This window comes from Equus przewalskii, chromosome 15, assembly GCF_037783145.1.
Source record: "Equus przewalskii isolate Varuska chromosome 15, EquPr2, whole genome shotgun sequence".
NCBI classification, from domain to species: domain Eukaryota; kingdom Metazoa; phylum Chordata; class Mammalia; order Perissodactyla; family Equidae; genus Equus; species Equus przewalskii.
The window spans coordinates 44,115,016-44,135,478 of record NC_091845.1 but is presented as its reverse complement, the minus strand read 5'-3'; the positions used below and the strand labels follow the sequence as shown (position 1 = coordinate 44,135,478).

The 20,463-nt window shown below is 41.6% G+C and overlaps 1 protein-coding gene across 3 annotated transcripts in view; it reads left to right on the top strand.

Moving 5' to 3' along the window:
• The window catches only part of ABHD5 (abhydrolase domain containing 5, lysophosphatidic acid acyltransferase), a 34,228-nt gene extending 32,113 nt beyond the window's left edge, over positions 1–2,115 (top strand). For all 3 annotated transcript variants that reach the window (XM_070577168.1, XM_070577167.1, XM_070577169.1), the window contains 2 exons: positions 942–1,128; positions 1,655–2,115. In XM_070577168.1, coding sequence (XP_070433269.1) covers positions 942–1,128; positions 1,655–1,744 — 277 coding nt within the window. In that variant the 3' untranslated portion in view covers positions 1,745–2,115. The remainder of the gene's footprint in view (positions 1–941; positions 1,129–1,654) is intronic.
• The last annotated feature ends 18,348 nt before the right edge of the window (positions 2,116–20,463 follow it).

Below are 20,463 nucleotides of genomic sequence, written 5' to 3'. Positions count from 1 at the left end.
CAGATTTTGGTCAGGTGGCAGAACATAGGGGTGAAGGAAAAGTCTAGGCCACAGCCTTCATTGGATTCTTCAGAAAAGGCAAGGCAGGGAAGGATGAACAGTTTAGGACTGGCTAGTTGAATAATTTCTGTGGCCTCTAAGATGTAGGGTTGGTCTCTATTTACCTAGCCCTGAGATGATTAAGGCAGAGGAATATTGCCTCCTGGGATATGTGGGCTGGACAGAAGAGATATGGCTCCAGATTGGTTAGTTTGCATATCAAAGACATGTTCCTCATGCAGAGTCAGCCTTCCTCACTTTTTTTTCTACCTCTAAGAATTTGCTAGCTCCAGGAGGCACAGTCTCCCCCCAGCCAGAGAGATTTTTTAAAATGTCAAACACCATAATAAAAATTGTTAATTTTTATTAGAAACACCATAAGAAAATAAGAAATTTAAATAAGTTAAATAAGAAAATTAACAATATAAACAATACAAAAGAATACTTAATCTGAGTTTCTTCTTATCTTGTTATTGATTTTCCCATTACAGGTAAAAAACTGGTACCATGAACCTGTGGAAAAGCTACCTTCTATATTTGAAATGTTAGACTGAAAAAACACATTTTAGCTTATCCCTGTAGGGAATTTAATAATTTAATGATACGGAGTTAGGGTTGCTTGTTTGGATTTAGAACATGATACTTTTTTTTCATCAATCAGAGTTTGGAGCATCCTTGTTTATCTAACAAAACATATATCTTCTGTGGGGTATATACAGAAGTATATGTCTTCCGTGAGGTTTGTTCCTTACAATTTTAGTAAATTATTTTCCCTTTAAGCTGAGGCTTTTCTTAAATGGGGTCTTGAGAAGCTAAATATGAGTGTGTTTTGATAGAGGTATGAGTGTGAGACATACTCATCCACAGAAGTAATACCTGTGATTTTCTCCTTTTCCTTTAAGCGGTGAGACAGCATTCAAAAATATGACTGTTCCTTACGGATGGGCAAAAAGGCCAATGCTCCAGCGAATTGGTAAAATGCACCCTGACATTCCAGTTTCAGTGATCTATGGCGCCCGATCCTGCATAGATGGCAATTCTGGTACCAGCATCCAGTCATTACGACCACATTCATATGTGAAGACAATAGTAAGTGTGTGGCTTTCTCTGCTTTCACATCTGAACTAAACGCGCAGCCTAAGTCAGAGACCTGATATCACTTGTGATAGGGGCAGAGTTTGGCCCACACAAGTCTTCATGTCCAACAGTAAGTTGCCTTTCTTGGGGGCCTTGCCTGTCCCTAGAGGCAGAGAGTCTTTGAGGTAGGAGTGACTAAAAGCAGGACAGGTCCAGTAGCACCTCGAGCAACTCCCACCTCACAAGGAGTACATTCTCACTTTGTTCAGTTTATCTGCTGGTCCTATCATTAGTAGTCAATTTAGAAATTTTTTTTGCATATTAAAATTTTAGTAAGGTTCAATAGATTTTTCTCTTTATTCTCAGCTCCTTAATTTGCTGGAAATGTATAATTACTACAGATCAGTGTTGGTTTTTCTTTTATGTTTTATTTACATATAGCTGTTCTCACTTTCATTGCTTAGAGTCTTTGCTTATATCATTGCATTTTATTAAATGCTTTTACACACTGACCGTCTGACTGCTTTTCCTTTCTCAGGCCATTCTTGGGGCAGGGCATTATGTGTATGCAGATCAACCAGAAGACTTCAACCAGAAAGTAAAAGAGATCTGTGACACTGTGGACTGAGCACACTGAAGATGATGTGGGAAAACATACTGACTGATACAATCCCTCAGCAGTAATTCAGTCGATGGTGAAGAGTAAGGAATACAACAAAAGAATGAGGCAGTCTTCTTGACTGTACTTTGCACATGTTTTCTTTGTGAAGTTGCTTGCACATTTAAACCAGTTAGTGCCTTCTAGAAGAATGGCTTTCCTTTCTCCTACACAAAATCGAAATATACAAGAGTCTCTAAACCTAATAGCTTTAATAAAGGTTATTTGTCCTTCTGCTATAGTGAAAAATTAGAATTTTTCAACTGAAATTCTTTTCATTTCTATATAACTTTGCTATGTCAAGTACTTTTTATATTACATTCTATATTGCCAATTTTAAAGAGTGATTTCTGGGTCTATTATTTTATATCCTGTAAAAGTGCACTTTATTTTCTTTGCTTGTTGTTACCATGTCTAATAACTGATATAGTTAATCAAAATTCAATGTGTTTTTATGTAAAACTGTCACTTGTGTAGAATACTTCATTTTGAAATGGAGTGATGAGATAGCATTTTGGTTAAAAAGATGGGAGTTGATCACTAGCATTAATTTTTCTGGTTTTCCCATGTTCTCTATTTATGGCTGCAAAGCCATGTTCAACGTTTTGAATGTCATCCATCCTGACATATCTGCATCAGCATAACTCTGTGGAGTCGTCTATTTGTGATATAATTCTCCACTTCCAGCGAAACATGACATTAATACTTAAGAGATTCAAGTACTGAAAAGCCTTAAGTAAAAGAACTGTTCTTTTTAAAAACCCCCATTAGTACTCTTCTGTGAACCAGGATGCAGCTTTTCAAAGGAACAGATTCCCCGACTGAGAGGATATTAAGACTGTTACCTTCCAGTAAGCCAAATCATATATTTTCATTAACATCTAACTCTATAGATGGGTGCTAAAACTGGATTACATTTTTACCACTAAAATATAAAAATAGGTGGTGCTATTATGTCTCACAGCACCAGAAATAAGGTAGCACTTGGGTTTTGTTTTTTTTTGAGTTTTGTGTTAATTAAATAATTTACATACTTGAAGTTATATTACAAAAATTCTATAAGGTTGATTGAACTATTTAACAATAATTACCATCAAGTGTAGCACTTTCTTGCTGTTTTAAAGTGAGGAAAACTTCTTTGAAACTGTGAAAAAGCTCCATGTGGTAACTGGCTGCTGAGAAAACCCTCTGAAGAAGAAAATTGAATAGAATTGTCACCAAAAAGGCATCTTTGCCGTATATTTTGCTGACAAAACCTTGCTTGTCTCGGAAAAACGTGATTATGTAAATGAAAACAGTGAGGTAGAACAAGTAATGGTTTGACGGTTTTGACTATTACATTTTTTAAATGGTTAATTAGGAGATTTGTAATTGTTAGGAATTGTAAGGTGGTATCACTGTTGATTAACTGCCAGAAAGACCGAATGTTCTGTTTTCAGCATCATCTCCCCTACAAAAGAATAGGCAAATTATACTGAAGCATGACAGATAGCTTCCCCATGAACAGTTTGTCTCACTTGTCGGATTAGCTAGATTAATGTGAAAGGTAACGTGAGAGCCAAGACATGTTGTAAGATTTCTCTACTTTAAGAACGAAAGTAGCCTTTACTTTTTTGTTAGTATTTTGGATGGCCAGATTCAAACCTCTAAGTGGTAAAATAATTTGGGTAATATTTTTGTTTGGTATATTCTCCAGTGTCTCTTAATTATTCTTTGCTGGCCATATGACAGTTTTCACTTGTACAGGAGTTTCTGCCCAGGAAACTTGGTTCCAGCCCTTGAAGGAAGTTACTGGGTTCACTTAGTAAGCTACGGGGTTTCTGGCCACATATGTGCCAAGTGATTCAGGAAAAAGATGTACCCAAATGTCAGGTAGAACTTATTTTCCCACTGACTGATTTTGCTTTATTTGAAAAATAGTGTCATAATTCTTTTTAAAAGTTAAATTTTACCTTGGGCTATAGTATATGTAATTTTGTGAAGATTGAACTAGCAGAGAAGGTTACAATCCTCAAATTCCTGAAAATATGTGGGTGCTAAATGTTTTCTTTAAAAAAATTCTATTAGAGTAATTGATCTCTGCTAGATTATGCACAGTGTACTTTATTTTACAGAATATATTTTACTGTGATAGTGTTGTGTATTTTCTTGAGTTTCTAGTATGGCCCCGTCCATTTCTATTAGTTGTCTTAGGACCATGGATCCAGTAAGTGTTCAGTAGCAGTTGTTGGCATTCTGAGGGAAGGCTGCCCTGCAGTGCTGGGACCTTCATACACGGCTCTACCCATGTGCACACATCCCTTAGTATGATTCCTCTTTTCTTCTAAAACTAATTTTCAAAAACAAGGTTGCTTAAAGTTCGTTTTAGAGTATTATTTAGAAAATACTTTTGAAATGTCTCTATTTGTATATGTATATATATATTTTTATACTTTAAAGGGCATACTAGATCCAAGTAAAACAAGAAGTTTTTCCCTGTGTGAAGGGACTGGAAAGAAGAAACAATGATAGTCAGAAGAACCCTAGAAAAGAAGAGTGGGGAAGGAGGGGATAACTCTACTAGATATCATAACATACTGTAAACAATATAGAGAAAGTCCAGGAATTTGGTATATAAAGGAAGCATCCTATCAATGGAGGAAAAGACTTAGAAAATGGAGTTGAGATAAATGTGCTTAACTATATGGAAGAACATAAAATTGAATCTATTTCTCACACTGTACACACGGATAAAATCTGAATGGATCAGAAACCCAACTGTAAAAATGAAACCTTCTAAATAACTAGAAAAAAACGGTGAATTTCTTTATAATCTGAGAGTAGGGGAAACTTCCCTATGACTGAAAATCCAGAAGCAATAAAAGGAAAGGTTTGTATCTTTAACTGAAAATAGTAGTGTTGGGTGGTCTTAAAAAAACAGTTAAAAAGTAAATAATAAATGGGCAAAAATATTTGCAACATTTATAACAAAAGGCAAATATAGCCCTAATATGTGAAGAATTTCTGAACTTTGAGAAATTGGCAAAATGGGTAAAAAGATATGAACAGACAGTTCGGAGAAAATGCAAATGGCCCTTAAACATATGAGGACATGCCTACTAAGAGAAATGGGAATTTAGACTACCAAGATGCCAAGGCCCATTTTCTTACCTATGAGATTGGGAAAAATCCAAGTAACACAGTGCACTCTGTTGCTGGTGAGACAGTGGGGCAACAGGCACTCTGAAAAGCACAAATTCCTACGGATGGAAGTGGTTAATAATTAGCAAAATTAAATATAGGTTCATCCTTCAGCCAGGCAGTCTCACTTCTAAACCTGTCTGAGGTGTGCTGGCAACAATACGAAATGGCGTATGCACGAAGATCTTCATTATAGCACTGTTTATAACTGCTAAAGGTCGGAAGCCACCCAAATGTGGGAGGGGATTGACGGAAGAAACAATGGTACTTCCATACAGTGGAATACCACACAACTATAAAAAGAAATGAGGCCTGTTTCTGAATACTATTCTGGAGTTATCTCTAAAGCAGAGGAGGTGAAGAATAGGTGGTGTGGTGTGCTACTTACTGTGTAAGAAAGGAGGAGACGAGTGGAAGAAATAGGCATTTGCTCCTATTTTTCTATTTTAAATGCAGTGGAAGAATTAGTTATACCAATAACTAATAAATCAGTTCCCGTGGTGGTGGTGGCAGGGAACTCGACAGGGATGGCAACTAGATCTGTATCTTGTTTTATACTTTTCACTTTGGGATGCTGTCAGTGTTTTCTAAAATTAAAAGTGACTCTTAAAACTAAAATTTAACTATCAGGTTGGAGGTATAACCACACATAGAAGAATTCCTTCAAGTGACTTTAAAGCCCAGCATTTTGTCTGCACTTTCCTAGTGGAATATGTTCTACAGACCAAAGAAATCTTAAACTGCATTCGGCATTTTTTATTTTTAGCAATGATATTGGTGGTGTTATTTTGAAACTGTGTGTATATTTATATGTGATAAAGCAAATATTTATTATGTTCAATGGAATTAAGAGCCAAGATTTTCACCATAAGAGAAAAGAGATACAAAAATAAAGTAAAAGCCCTGTGGTTGTATATTTCAATTGGAAATACTAAATACTGTAGTTTATTTTTCTCTTTCTGAAAAACACATTTTGCATAGCTTTGTCCACTGAAAAGACCTAGAAAAAGTCACAACCTGGCAGTAAGGTCCACCATAGCACCAAGCCTGTCCCACTAAAAGGGGCAGGGAAGGGACAGCATGAGGCTGGAACATCTTATGTCTGAAAGCTAGGAAATAATCAGAGTAACGTCGTGTCAGAAGGACCCAGGAGCCAACTTGAAGGGATTCCCATTGGCAAAAGATGGAACGATTTGAACATCAAAAGGAATAGTGGATTGAAACATATGAAAATCCATGAGGTCATAATGATAGGTAAAAAACCAAACTATTGGTTACCTTTGGAGGTTGCTAGGGCACCAACCCATTATTTTGAAAATTGCTAACTGGAAAAATGAAGCGTTTATCCTGACTTTCTTGTGTATCAGGTTAACTTGATAAGGGAAAGTTCTTCACTTAAGAATCATAGCTAAATATAGCCAGAGAAATGATCGGGTTAAGAAATCACCATTTTGTCACTTCTAGTGAAGTAATGGATCTAGGCTGCTAAAAGTATTAGGTGAAAGTTGATGATGGGAAACATTTTTTGGATGGCTCAGGTTGGTAACATCTGAACTCAGTGATCAATCTTAGCATTACTGAAAAAAGAACAACCAGATGTTACATGCCTGCGATGTGTTGCAATACTAAGAACCCAACACCAGCCACGATGAGGTATTGCCCAAAATGGAATTGAACCTGAATCTAATCAAGCTTCTGCATCTAACAATCAGTTTGTAAAAACTCCGGATATTGGGGCCAGCCTGGTGGTGTAGTGGTTAAGGTCACGCACTCCGCTTCAGTGGCCCAGGGTTCCTGGTTTCAGATCCCGGGCACAGACCTGCACTCATCAGGCTGTGCTGTGGTGGCATCCCACATACAAAAATAGAGTAAGACTGGTACAGATGTTAGCTCAGTGACAATCTTCCTCAAGCAAAAAGAGGAAGATTGGAAAACATGGGATACCGAGGAACATGTTAACATGCTAAATCGAGAATGTGGGAAATTCCGTAGGATGAGTAATCCAACTTCTTCAATAAATTGAAAGTGTAAAATAAAGGTGGTGATGATAGGACTTACAGATTGGAGAAACTTAAAGGACTTATTTCGGTCCTGATTTGAACAAAAAAAACTTAGACATTTTTCGAGACACTTAGAGGAAAATGTAAGGTGGATTGGATATCAGATGATATTAAGGAATTATTAATTTTGTTGGGTGAAATAATGATACAGTGACTACGTTTGTTGTTTTTTTAAGCCTTTATCTGTTAGAGATACATACTAAAGTATTTGTGGTTGAAATTATGACTGGGATTTACCTAAATATATTCCAAGAAAAAAAAGGCAGAGGGCAGGAAATAGGTAAAATGCGCAAAATGTTACGTTGAAGCTGAGTGACAAATACATAGGGGCTTATGTAGGGGTTTATTATTCTATTTCCTCTACTTTTTTGCATGCTTAAGAATTTCCATAATAGAAATGTAAAGAATAAAAGAATCCGGAGAGATTGGAGACTGCCAGTGTAGACAACTTTGTTTTGGGAGTAAAGAAAGAGCAGACAAGTGGGTAATAGCTGGAGGGGGAACTTGATGAATAACCCAGCAGAGAGAGGGAGAAAGTGGTGATGCAGAAGAGAATGGTTCAGGTGAGGCATTAGCAAGGCTAAGGGCAAATAGGAACTCTAATATACTCTTGGTGGGACTGTAAATAGGTATTACCCATTTGGCAAGTAATTTACAATATATGGTAAAATTCTAAGTGCTCTATACTACTTGACAGCCATATTTTTCCAGTTTTCAGTCCCACATACACCAGCACCCATATGCAAAGACATCTACAAGATGTTCATTGCAACGTTGTAATATTAAAAGTCTGGAACCTAATATATGATTGATTAAATTCTGGTACATTTAGGGGTCCACCCAGTTCCTGTGCTCTGCTTCATCGGCCCGGGCTTGGCTCGTTTGGATCCTGGGCACGGACCTATGCACCCCTTAGCAAGCCAAGCTGTGGCAGGCGTCCCACATATGAAATAGAGGAAGATAGGCACAGATGTTAGCTCAGGGCCAATCTCCTTGAGCAAAAAGAGGAGGATTGGCAGCAGATGTTAGCTCAGGGCTCGTCTTCCTCAGGAAAAAAAAAATTATAGCACATCTGTACACTGGAATATTATGAAGCCTTAAGAATGAGGTAGATCTCAATATATATGTGTAGCAAATCACATTGTATACCTTAAACTTACTTATGTTGTATGTCAATAATATTTCAATGAAGCTGGAAAAAATGAGGTTTATAAGTCATAATATGGAAAATTTCCAGAATATCTTTAGTGAAAAAATTTTTAAAAATCAAAAACCAAAATTCAGAATAGTATTTTATATGTATACATACATACACACATATATATATACACACATATGTATATATGTACAGAATAGTGTGTCTATAAAGTTATATGAAGATAGACTTATGTGCTCATATATTTGACATTTTGGGGAGGATAAATATGCACATGAATTTGTTAACAGTGGTTATCTTTGAAAAGGGACAATTCTTTCTGTTGTGTATGCTTTTGTAAATTTTGGATCCTTGTGCATTCGTTATGTTTTAATAAAAAACAAAATATAGAAAAAACATTTTGGGGGCCGGCCCAGTGGTGCAGCGGTTAAGTTTGCACGTTCTGCTTCTTGGTGGCCCGGGGTTTGCCGGTTTGGATCTTGGGTGTGGACATGGCACTTCTTGGTAAAAGCCATGCTGTGGTAGGCGTCCCACGTATAAAGTAGAGGAAGATGGGCATGGATCTTAGCTCAGGGCCAGTCTTCCTCAGCAAAAAGAGGAGGATTGGCAGCAGGGAGCTCAGAGCTGATCTTCCTCAAAAAAAAAAAATTTTTGGTTAATACGAAATAGGTAAAAAAATAACTAAAGGGCTTACCAGCTGTGGTGTTATCTGTGTGGATGTGCAGACCAGACTGGGGAAGAGGGACAGGTATTCAGAGTATGGCAGGCTGTAAGTCTCAGTAATTTAATTATCACAAACTGAGCTATAAAGTTATAATTGGTCTGTCTCTGCTCTTCTTAAGATAGAAACACAGTCCCAAAATGAAACTGCCCTCTTCATTTGTCCTCTTTTACTTAATCTTGAAAGGGGCACTTGAATTAGAATGTATATTTCTCTATATCTGTTAAGCTCTGCCTCTATTTCTGTCTCTCCCCATCTCATCCGCCCCACCATATCTTTCCTGCTATTTCCTTTAAAAATCATCCTTAAAAAAATTTTTTTTATGTTATATTAAATTAGAACCTGTTAGAATTTCTCTGTTTTCTGCCTAGAGCCTGGCTTTAGGACCACTTCATTAGATTAGCTCCCAGATTTAAAATTGAAATTCCTATCAAGTAGTTTTCTAAATGACATGGGTAAGGAATTTTATTCCACCATATATTTTAATCCTTAAAAATTTTTCTGTATATTCACTTAAGTCTTAAAAGGTTTCCATGAAGTGCCTATTAATTGAAAATTTAGAATAACATACACTTACTTTTTCTTATTAAACATTGTATTCATTTTGAGAGAGGGGTGCCTTGGCTGACAGATGCAAAGGCTGAGAGTTCTAAATCTGGTTTGCCACATTGTATGATTCTGGACACTTGGCATGGAGACAGGTATGAAGAGCTAAATGACTGGGCACATTTCCTCCTTGGTAAAATTAGAGTCATTACAATGACCAGGGAGGGGGAAGGACAAGTACGTTACAAACGTTACTTCTGTGTTTGTCATGTGTGTTATGAGTTGTTTTCCTAGCTTTTATCTATGAATGTTTTTATAATTGGAAGTTACAGCAATGGAAACAATTAAATGTTGAGACCAAGATGCCAGCCAGCTTGTCATATTTCTGCTGATTCACAAAAACCCCAACAAATCTTTAACATAATATCTATTTAAGACTTGAAAATGCTGCTTTCCATGGAGTGGAGGGGCAGCAGGGTTAGAGGATATGAGGAGTCAAAGATGGCAGAGGTAGGGAGGCGTCCCACTGACCTGTAGGAGACTGTTGAGGGACAGCTGTCCCATCTTTATATTGCCTCCTTCGATATCAAAAAGTTTTCAGTGATGATCTTAAGGAGTGAAGCATCTCCCCTCTGCCTCTGAATGACCTCTCAGCTTCACGTGGCCAGCACCAAAGATGCAGGCAGCTGACCCATCTTCCTTGGCAACCAAAGACAGAGACCACACTCTCAAGTACAGCCTGTTTCAGCAAACCTCTGAGTGTAAGACGTGGACGACACCAACTCTCAGAGCAGCCAGGCTTAAACTTGAGGGTGCCTGAGTCATCGAGGCTGCTTGTTACAAAGGCGGACTTGAGGCACTACCCCCCAGAGATTCACATTCTGCAGATCTGTGGGTGGGGCTTGGGAATCTACGTTTTTAACAGGCATGCCTCAGGACATCTGACTTAGGAGTGTTGATTTTTTGTTTGGTTTATTAGGCAGGTACTTTGGTTGGACTCGAACTACAAACGCTGTCTCTTGGTAGCAGCTGAAATCTCAGTTCAGTTGTTTTATCCTTAGCCATAGTCTGCCTGTATAGCCAACCAAAAATTCAGATAAGATTATATTCAGACTTTGAGGCTCCCCTCTGACTCTCACCTTTCCAGGACTCCCCCCTCATTTTGCAGTGGCTGTGCTTGCCCTGAACTCTGTACTCTGTTTCTTGAAGCCAGAAAGACTGCTGGTTTTCTACTAGCGTTCTGGTAAACCTCCCCATTTCGTGACCCTGAGTCATGGCCTTCCCTCAGGCTAAGAGCTGGGAAGATGCTGTCCTCTGTTCCCAGTGTCCACTCCCTCCCCGAATGGGCTTTCTTTTGTTCATTCTCTATCACCTTCAGGCTGTCATTTCTTGATATCTTCCAGTTTATCATTGTTATCAGTGGGTGGGTTAGTCCCCAGTAGGATCTTCCTCAGCTGTACTGGAAGTAGAACTCTTGGATCAGACCTCAAGATCACTCTTTTCTAGTGTTCCTGCTGTACAAGCTTGAGACTTGATCAGGTAGAGGCTGGCCTCGCTGAAAGACACATTTGCATCTTATTTCTGTACTTACTTTACATACCATCAGCCTACTGTGGCCACATCTAGCAACTATGGATATTTCAGTTTGCTGTAGAAATGTAAACAAGACATAGCCAATGCAGGAAAAGCAGTGTGGTATTTGTACTACTTTTAGAGAATGAGGCCCCAAACTTAGCTGAGATGAAAACCAAATACAGCTTGCAGTCAATATCCTGTGTAGAAACTGCCATTTCTGTCTCATCTCCCTACAGCAGCTTCCTTTTAAGCTCTTCAATCTTTAGCTTTTGCTGGCCTCTCAGGCCTTGCTTACCCTCCCCAGCAGCGGCTCCAGAAGCTTGCAATGTTTTGTTTGTCTGTTGTTCCCCAGGCCTCTGCTCTCTCTGGGGTTGTATTTCTTGTTCTTCTCGTTGGAGCCGTGCTGGCTCATTGTAATCTCACAGCCCTAATGCTGCACATTTTTACTAAGCCAACAAAAGCAAAATGGTTAAATTTTTGAGAGATGTCAAATTCTTATAAATCAGGAAGGTTCTAACAACTCCAGATTGTACAATAAACCCCCACATTCTGCATTACTCAGAACCCCATGACACCAACTATAGGATAAGGTTGGTGAAATCTTATTAGTCTGGAAGCCAGTGAAAATCTTGAGGGTGAAATGCCTTTAAACTTCTGCATTACTGCTGGAAACTATTCTTTGATTTCCTAACGCCAACCCATAAAAGCCCTAAAAGGTGACACTTCCGATACATTTCCTCCATATCTCCACTCTCCAATGCTGATCCAGAAGGAATATGAAAATAATGAGCTGATACTAATGAGGGGTTTATTTACTACACTGAGACTGAGGAAGCGGGATCTGGAATTCTGAGAATCACAGTCCTTTTGATGTGGATTAAGGCTGCCCCAGCTAGAGAAGCCCAAGGTGACCTGGCCTACATGCCAAACTATATGACCCAGTGGACTTTTTTTTATGGTATGAATTAGGACTGCCCCAGGGAGAGAAGCCCGGGGCATCCTCACCTGCATGCCGATCTATATGGCCAGATTCGTATCTAAAGTTATATGACCGCACAATAACCAGACCCCATCTGCACTGAAATCATTTAATGACTTTTTACATCATCTTTTCTTTTTTTCCAGTAAAAATAAGTCACATACCCATGCCTTATAAAATTAGCCCTAACCCTCAACTCGGGGCAGCAGCAGGAGCTCTGACTGCCCGTGGGTCTTGTCCCCACGCACCAGCTCTGCCTGCCCATGGGTCCTGTCCCCATGCCAGCGGGGGCAGCAGCAGGAGCTCTGACTGCCCGTGGGTCTTGTCCCCACGCACCAGCTCTGCCTGCCCATGGGTCCTGTCCCCATGCCAGCGGGGGCAGCAGCAGCTGCTCTGCCTATCCATGGGCCCTGTCCCCATGCCAGTGGGGGCAGCAGAAGCGGCGGCAGCAGAAGCTCTTACTGCCCATGGGTCCTGTCCCCATGCTATTCCACACTATTCTCTAAATAAAAGAGCACTACTGCCAGATCTTGAGAGTCTAAGAAATCTTTCTTTCGACTCCTTGGCTCACCGATCCCGCATCATTTCGACCTGTGAATTGCTGCTCTCACATCTGCCTCCTCATTCATTAATCTTTGGGCTGTGGGAACAGGAGCCAGCCATTAAGTCAGGTGTCACACACATACCTATTGAGCAACCTCCACTGTCGGAGACACAGTCGAGAACCGAGGCAGAGGAATAAGACCTGAGTGCTTAAAATGGACACCGCTAAGCCTTGCACATAAAGCCCTGGATGTAGGGAAACACAGAGACCCTCCCTCAGCGTTCAAGCAGCTGGCATTCTCACCGCACTTCCAAACTGCTCTTTTTAGTCTGCTGAGTGGTTCGAATTGCATGTAACAAGCAAGGGTTTCCTGGTTCCTAACCTGTTTGCTGGGAGAGAGACTGAGCAGCAAGGAGCAGCAAAGAAAAAGCTGGTTCATTTTAAAATATGAGTCTTTTAAGTTTTCATGGCAACTCTAATCATAATGGCCTTGGGCAGAGCTCCCAAGAGACCCACCCCTGTGGAAAAGCAATAGGTCCCTTTCCTGGTAAGGACGGGCTAAAGGATGCATGACTGCAGAGACCTCATGGTGAAGTCAGCAGAGAATATACGATTGGGAGCCTGGTGTGTTTGAGGAATGGAGAGCAGGTCATCTCAGTTGATCGGAGGAAAATGGCATCCTGTGGGTGAAGACAGAAAAAGCGCTTTTACAAAAGGTGCCACAAGTACCTTATTTTGCCCTTACTATCTGTTCTGTGTACCTCATAAGATTTTGGATTTCATTCTAAAGGCAACACACAGATGTAGAAGTGAGTATGAAGAGGTTGGAGGATGGGACCAGGTACATTTGAAAGATAGCTCCCAAACCATCTCCATTTTACAAAGGAGGAAAATGAAGCTCGGAGAGGTTAAGTGACTTGCTCAAGATCACACAGCTAATGAGTGGTCAGCCAGGACATTGCAACCAAAACAGTCTCCTCTCCTTTAGAGTTCTTTTCATTCGGACTTCTGTTTGCAGTGTTTTCAAATATAAGTAATAGTGTAGCGTTGGCCTGCCATGTGTTAGAGTGAGCAGGATCCTTACAGGAAATCACAGACGTGACAAAGGTAGATAACTTGGTTGTGTAGGTAAGTTTTGATAGAGATCTCACAAAGCTGCCAGTCCCTTAGCAAGGCAGAAGTAGGTATTTTCAGAATGATTACAAGTTGCCCTATGATAGAAGGTGCTCAACTAAATATTGTAACAGTATAGGCCAACACTGTATTCAATGCTACAGAGACTCCAGTTAAGAAAATAAGTAAGGTGCGGACTCTTTCCTACGGAGTCATAAAATATTCAGGAGTCTATAGTTCCTTTTTGTACTTTGGTCAACTATACTATACGGTAAACATTGTATTGTTGCAAAGGGAGGGAGGTTCATCCAGCCTGGGGAATCAGGAAAGCTGAAGCAGGAGGTGGCATTTGAACTGAAATGTGAAGAAGCTGGTGTTTAAATACTATTCATATTTCACAAGAACTAATATTTATGGATCACTTGTGTGCTTTGAGCTTTGCAACATTGTTTCATTTAATCTTCATAATGACTCCGTGGGAAAGGTACACTTATTTCACAGAATTAACCTGTTAGAACAGATGCAGTTGTGCTCTGCCCTCGTGGCCTCTGCTGGGCCAGCTCCTGCTGGCATTGCCTGCCAACTGGTTCACCCCTACCTTTCTCCTGGGGCCTGCTGACCAAGAAGCCTCACCTGGAGATGTAATCTGGAAGGCATAGTCAAGGAAATCTGACACGAAGATAGAAAACAGATAAAACAAGCTGATGAGAGACGTGAATATTGGATTTCCTGGATCTATCTTCCATCTAATAGATGTTGCAGAAAGAGAGACTTTTAAAAAATTTTAATAGAGATTAGAAAATAGTCCATTTTTTAAAGTGAATTTCCTTAAGGTGCCCCAGGTGGTGAGAAGGTGGGAAAAAGTCACACATAGACATCACCTAGTGAAATTTCAGCCTCTTAAAGATGCCAAGGATCCTTGCCTAAGAATAAAGGGAAAACTTCACAAGTTCCTAGAGGGAGACGTACACACAAAGTGTATGTTGCAACAATCAGACTGGCACCCGATTGCTCATCTTCAAAATGAGGAACTATCTACACAATTCTGAACCTAGAATTGTACACTCAGTTTACTATCACTAAGTGTGAGAGCAAAATAACAATGCTCTCAAACATGCACAAACCAAGACAGGACTGGATGTATAATTTGTGGGGCTCAGTGCAAAATGAAAACGTGGGGCACCTTGTTAAAAAATACATTAAGAATTTTAAGATGACAACAGCAGAACATTAAACCAAGTCGGGGCTCTTCTGGGTGCAGGGCGCCAGGGAACGACACAGGTTGCATGCCCACGAAGATTCTCCTGGACCCAGAAAGCTTATCACCTAGGAGCTCTTTCTGGGGAAAACAAATTTTTTTTTAAAGAAGTGAGCAAAAAACCAAATAAGATGAAACAAAAGAGCAAAATGCTCTCCCAGTAAAACTTATAAAAAATTGTCTTAACTATAACGTTCTCTGTGAGGCTTAAAGTAGTGATTTCTAAAAATATGAGCAATAGAAGAAAAGTATTTAAAAATCATATGTTAAAATTCTATACATTAAAATTTGATGATGTCAACCAAAGGGATGGGTGAGGAGTAAGAGACAAGTAAAAGCACGCTAAATGGCTTGTCAGGTTCAGAGACGGGGATGTTTTAGATATTAATTAATTATTCACTTTGCTAGAACAACATATTTTTTAATTGATTTTAAATATTTAGAGATAAGAACTAGACAAAAATAGAATTTTGAACTTCAAAGCCACTAGAAGAGAAGAAATGAAGAAGAAAAAATAACCAATTCATCATCAAAAAAGGTAAGAGAAAATAAAAACTGTAATAAATATACAGCAAAATACAAAATAAATTAGTCAAAACATTTCAATTACAACAACAGAGATGAATGAGTTAAATCCTGGGATAGGCAGAATAATGAGACCCCAAAGCTATCCACTCCTAAACTCTGGAACCTGTGAGTAAGACGTGGCAAAGGGGACGAAGGGAGCAGATGGAATTAAGATTACGCACCAATGGACCTCAAAGTAGGGAAATTACCCTGGATCATGCAGGCAGGCTCAGTGTCATCAGAAGTCCTTAAATGTGGGAGGGGAGGCAGATGAGTCAGAATCATTGAGATGCATGAGACTCCAGCAGCCATCGCTGGCTTTGAAGGAGAAAGGGGACCACCAGTCAAAGAATACCTGAAGCTTCTAGAAGCCAGAAGTGGCAAGGAAATGGATTCTCCCTGAGAGCAAGCTGAAAGGAACACAACCCTGCTGACACCTTGATTTTAGCCATTAAGACCCATTTTGGACTCTGGATCTCCAGAGCTGTAAGATAATAACTTGGCGTTATTTTAAGCCACCGACTTTGTGGTAATTTGTTAGAGCAGCAATAGGAAATGACCACACCCTCATGTAAAAAGACAGACTCTCAAATAATATAAAATCAACACTAAGTAAAACAAATACCCTAAAACAATGGAGGTTTTAATTCAGCTATCCGCCATGTATAAGAGCAAAAATAAACAAATTGTGAAGCTTTATTTATTTATTTATTCAAAAGTATGTGTTGTGCATTTAATGTGTGCTGGGCAGTGAGCTCGCAGAAAGTGCAGAACAGAACACACTTTCTCCTGGCCCTTAAAGTTGGAGGAGGGGGCAGTGTGAAAAGCATTCATTTGGATATCAGTAAAATAATGACAGTTCCCGGTAAATGCTATGAAGGTATAAACAGGATGCCAAGATTAAGACCACTTGGCAGGTGGTTGTGGGAAACTTGGGGAGGGAGATTGAAGCTGAGATGAGCAGCTGCAGGAAGCAAAGCCTCAGAATTCAGAAAAGGGTGATGTGTCCGTAGAAGGCACTGCTCAGACCTTCTGCTGTGGGAAAAAGTTGACTGACACCCCAAAGCTGCCCTTCTAGATCCACCTCTGCATTCCCACCGAGGCCACGCTTATCCCAGCCAGCTCCCAGCCAATGACTGAGCATGGTGAGGGTGCTAGAGCCGGGCCATTTCCACCTGATGCAGGATCCTCTCAACGGGCAACTTTGGCTCAGCTGTTCCCCACTTACCTGGCAGAAACTTTCTTGGAACTGCACTGCTGCCTGAGACCCTTCTGGCCCCATCATCTATCCTCTTTCCTCTCCTTTCACATGTCAGCTCACCCTTCCTATTTTAGCTCTCTCCCTTTGATAGACAATTTTCCCCAACAAATGTCTTGCACATCTATTACCGTGTAACAAATTGCCGCAAAATTAGTGGGTCAAAGCAACACACGTTTTTTATCTCACAGCTTCTGTGGATCAAGAATCCAGGCACAATGAGCTGGATCCTCTGTTTCAGGATCTTTCACAAGGCCGCAATCAGGGTGGTGGCCAGGGCTGGGGTCTCATCTGAAAGCTTGAGTGGAGACGGGTCTGCTTTCGAGCTCGTGTGGTTCTTGGCAGATTCAGTTCCACATAGCCTGATGGATTGAGAACCTCAGTATCTAGCTGGCTGTTAGCTGAAGGCCACCCTCAGTTCCTTGCCTCACGAACCTCCCCATTGTGGTTACTTCCTTCATCAAAGTTTGTAAGCTGAAAAGACAACAAAGAGAGTCTGCTAGCAAGGCAGATGTTACAATCTTATACAATGTAATCACAGAATTGATGTGTCATTACCTTTGCCAGATTCTATTGGTTAGAAGGAAGTCACAGGTCCCATCCACACTGGAGGGGAGAGGATCACCCAAGCATGTGCATAGCTGGAGGCAGAGATCCAGGGACCATCTTAGAGCCTGTCTGCTACCACTTGCATTCACAGTAAGGTTGGTCAGACCTGGGAGACTTGCTGATACCCTTGGTTTACAGAAAGCCTCGCCTGTTCTTCCCATAGCTGACAGAATAGATATCTTGCCCATAAATATCAGTACGTGGTTTCAAGTGCAATAGTATGATCACTATTTGTTGAATGAACATATCAATTTGCTGCAAATGAAAGCAGTTTTAAAAAACAGAGTCTGGCACCGTTAATAGGTTGTTTTAAATTTGCATCATAAAACTCATTTGGCAGTTTTGCATCTTCAGAGGTCAAAATTTTGAGCTATGCAAGATAAAGAAAAAAGAGAGCTTCAGTATTCCAGAACAAAATTTTCCACAGCATACCCTTGTGTTTGCCCTTCACATCTGGACCGTTGTCACAGTCCTGCCATCCACAGCCATTTACATTTGAGTCACGTTTCTCTCTTGAAGAAACTTGAGCAAATACAATACTTTCTTGTAAATGTCCTTTATTCCGGGAGGAAAACATATTTTGGGGTACATAGATACTTTTCCACAGCAATAGTGCCACAAATTTTAAAATACTGTGTGCAAATGGGTGGTGACTGTGTTGTGTTAACCCCCCCAGTGAATGCGTTTAAGATGCCATTACTGAGAATTGATTCATTCACACCGTTACCACTTTTTCTTGACACAAGAATCAGGCCAAAATGCTCATCCTGCAAAGCCATGTGTGAGGTCAGGAAGTCTGGATTCTTGCCCCAGCTCTACCACAGATGAGCTAGGCAGCCTTGGCAAGTCACCCACCCTGTCTGACCCATAGTTTTCTTGTCCGTGGAATGAGGGGGTCAGACAAGTAGTCTCTCTCATCTCTTCAGGGATCTATTACTCTGCAGTGAGCTCCTCGGGGGTGGCCATGATTAGCTACCGTGGTGCTCCCTCTGTACTAAAGCTGTGCAACCACTCCCAGCTGTTGGGAGGATGGCTGCTAGTGGCTCACAGCTGTCTCCTTCTCTGGAGAATTGCCCTGGGCCAAATAGGAGCTTCCTTACTGAGCTGGTTACACCCCGCGCCCGATGACTGACTGACAGGGGGCACAGAAAGCCTGCCCCCTTGCCTCCCTGTGGGACCCAGTCTGTGCAGTTCATTCTTCTGACCTCCCCGTGGGATCAGGCTGAGGTTAGTCTCCAGCTGAAACCACATCCTTGTTCAGTTCCCCCCCCCCGCAACCCCCCACCTTCTCCTGAGCACCAGCCCAAACCCAAATACACAAGAATCCTCTCTCAGGCTCTCCTACGAGGGACCTTGATCCAAGAACGAACATTGCCTGAGAGGGGAGGGCTCCTGGATGTGGGAATCCACAAATTCGCCTGAGAGTGTAAGGTCACCATGAAAATGGGGAATAGTGAGGTGTAAAAATGGACAGGAAGCCTTGAACTAAAGCACTAGGGGTATTTAAATTAATATACAATCTTTAGTTTACAGACAATTTAGTTTACGTTTGTGGTGATGGTGGGACCTCTAAGTAGAAACATCTGTTCATGCCTGGCTCAGAGTGGTACTCAATAATTATTGAACTAAATTAAACTGAATTTCTAAAAGGGGGCCTAGAATTCTTGTAAGAGGCATGATCGTAGGAAGGAAGAGATTGGGGGCATGAAGGGGAGAGGGAGAGAGTACAAGGAAAAGTCTGGGATGCCCTAGCTGAGGGCTCACCCTGTCCCAGCTCCTCTAGAAGCATGATGGAGATCGAGGCCAGGGCAAGACAACATATCTGAGGGGTAACCTTAGCAGGTGTGTCTAGATTGTAGGTGCCAGCCCTTGGGGGCATCCTTGGTAGGCCCTTATCTCCCTATTTGTACCATCAGTCACCTCCCATAATATTGTAAATTCAATGGAAGGGAGAACTCTCATCTTCCCCCTGCTCTCTGGGTTCAGCGACCCTGCCTTGCTTGGTATTTGGGGGAAGAAGAGCTGGTGACGATCTCCTTGGGCCCATAGGGACAGGTCAGGGCTTCACTTCCTCGGGGCCCAGTGTGCTGGGATTCATGGTTCAGTGACGAGACACTCCGGCCCCCTCCGGCTGCTTTGCCCACACCCGGCTTTCTCCGTGCTTCTCATCCCACTTGACTTATTATTTTACGTCTCCTTCTCCGCTCACTGCCGAGTGGTCGGGGAAGGCTTGGAGGCATTCATCCTGGATTTTTCAGAGCAAGTGATGGGCAGCCATAGCAGGGAGCAGAGATGGGGGGCCGAAGAACAAAGGTCTCTCATCCGCACCCCAGCCCTGGACCCTCTCTGGAACTTGAGATCCATTCCAGGCCATCAGCTGTGGCCAGCGCAGAGAGTATGCCCGTCCCCTGAGCCATGGGCCTCTCCTGGTTAACATTCCACCAGGGGCCCCAAGGGCAGAGGGTCAGCCCCTGAATAATGTGATGGGACCTGGAGTTGGGGGCGGGGCCTCCCCTCGTGGTCACTTCTTCAGAGGTGTGAGCGTTTTCCAGAGTGAGGTTTGAGGTTCCTAACCATGGCCTCCAGGCTATGACCCAGGACCCGGGGGAGGCCTTTAGGACACCAACTGTCTGTTAGAAATGCCCCACCCACCTCCCGAGCCCCTCAGTGGTCCCGGTCTGCATCCTTGGGCAGGGTGTGACTTAATTTTCTTTGGAGGGGAGTGTTTAATGGTAAGTTGGGGGTGGGATAGGAGAGAGGAAGCAGATAAAGGAAATCGAGGAAACGAGCAGGGGAGTGGGTGACAGCCCCATGCCACCTGTGCTCTCATCACCCATCTCCTCGAACACTCTCAAGAACTTGGGTGAGAAACCGCCTCTCGGCCCTGTTTCTTCGCATGTAAAATGTGCTCAGTACCCACCTGAAAGTGCTGGTCATTGCACCAATTCCTACACCGTGCTGTGAGATAAGTACTGTCACCATCCCCATGAGAAGACAGAGCCCTGAGGGGTTAAGTGACCTCCTTGGTGACTTTGGAGCACTGGGGAGGCCCCGCAGGGGAGGTCCCCAGCCAGATGCTACTGCAGGGGGTTTTGGAACCAGGTGGAAGAATGAAGATCCTGA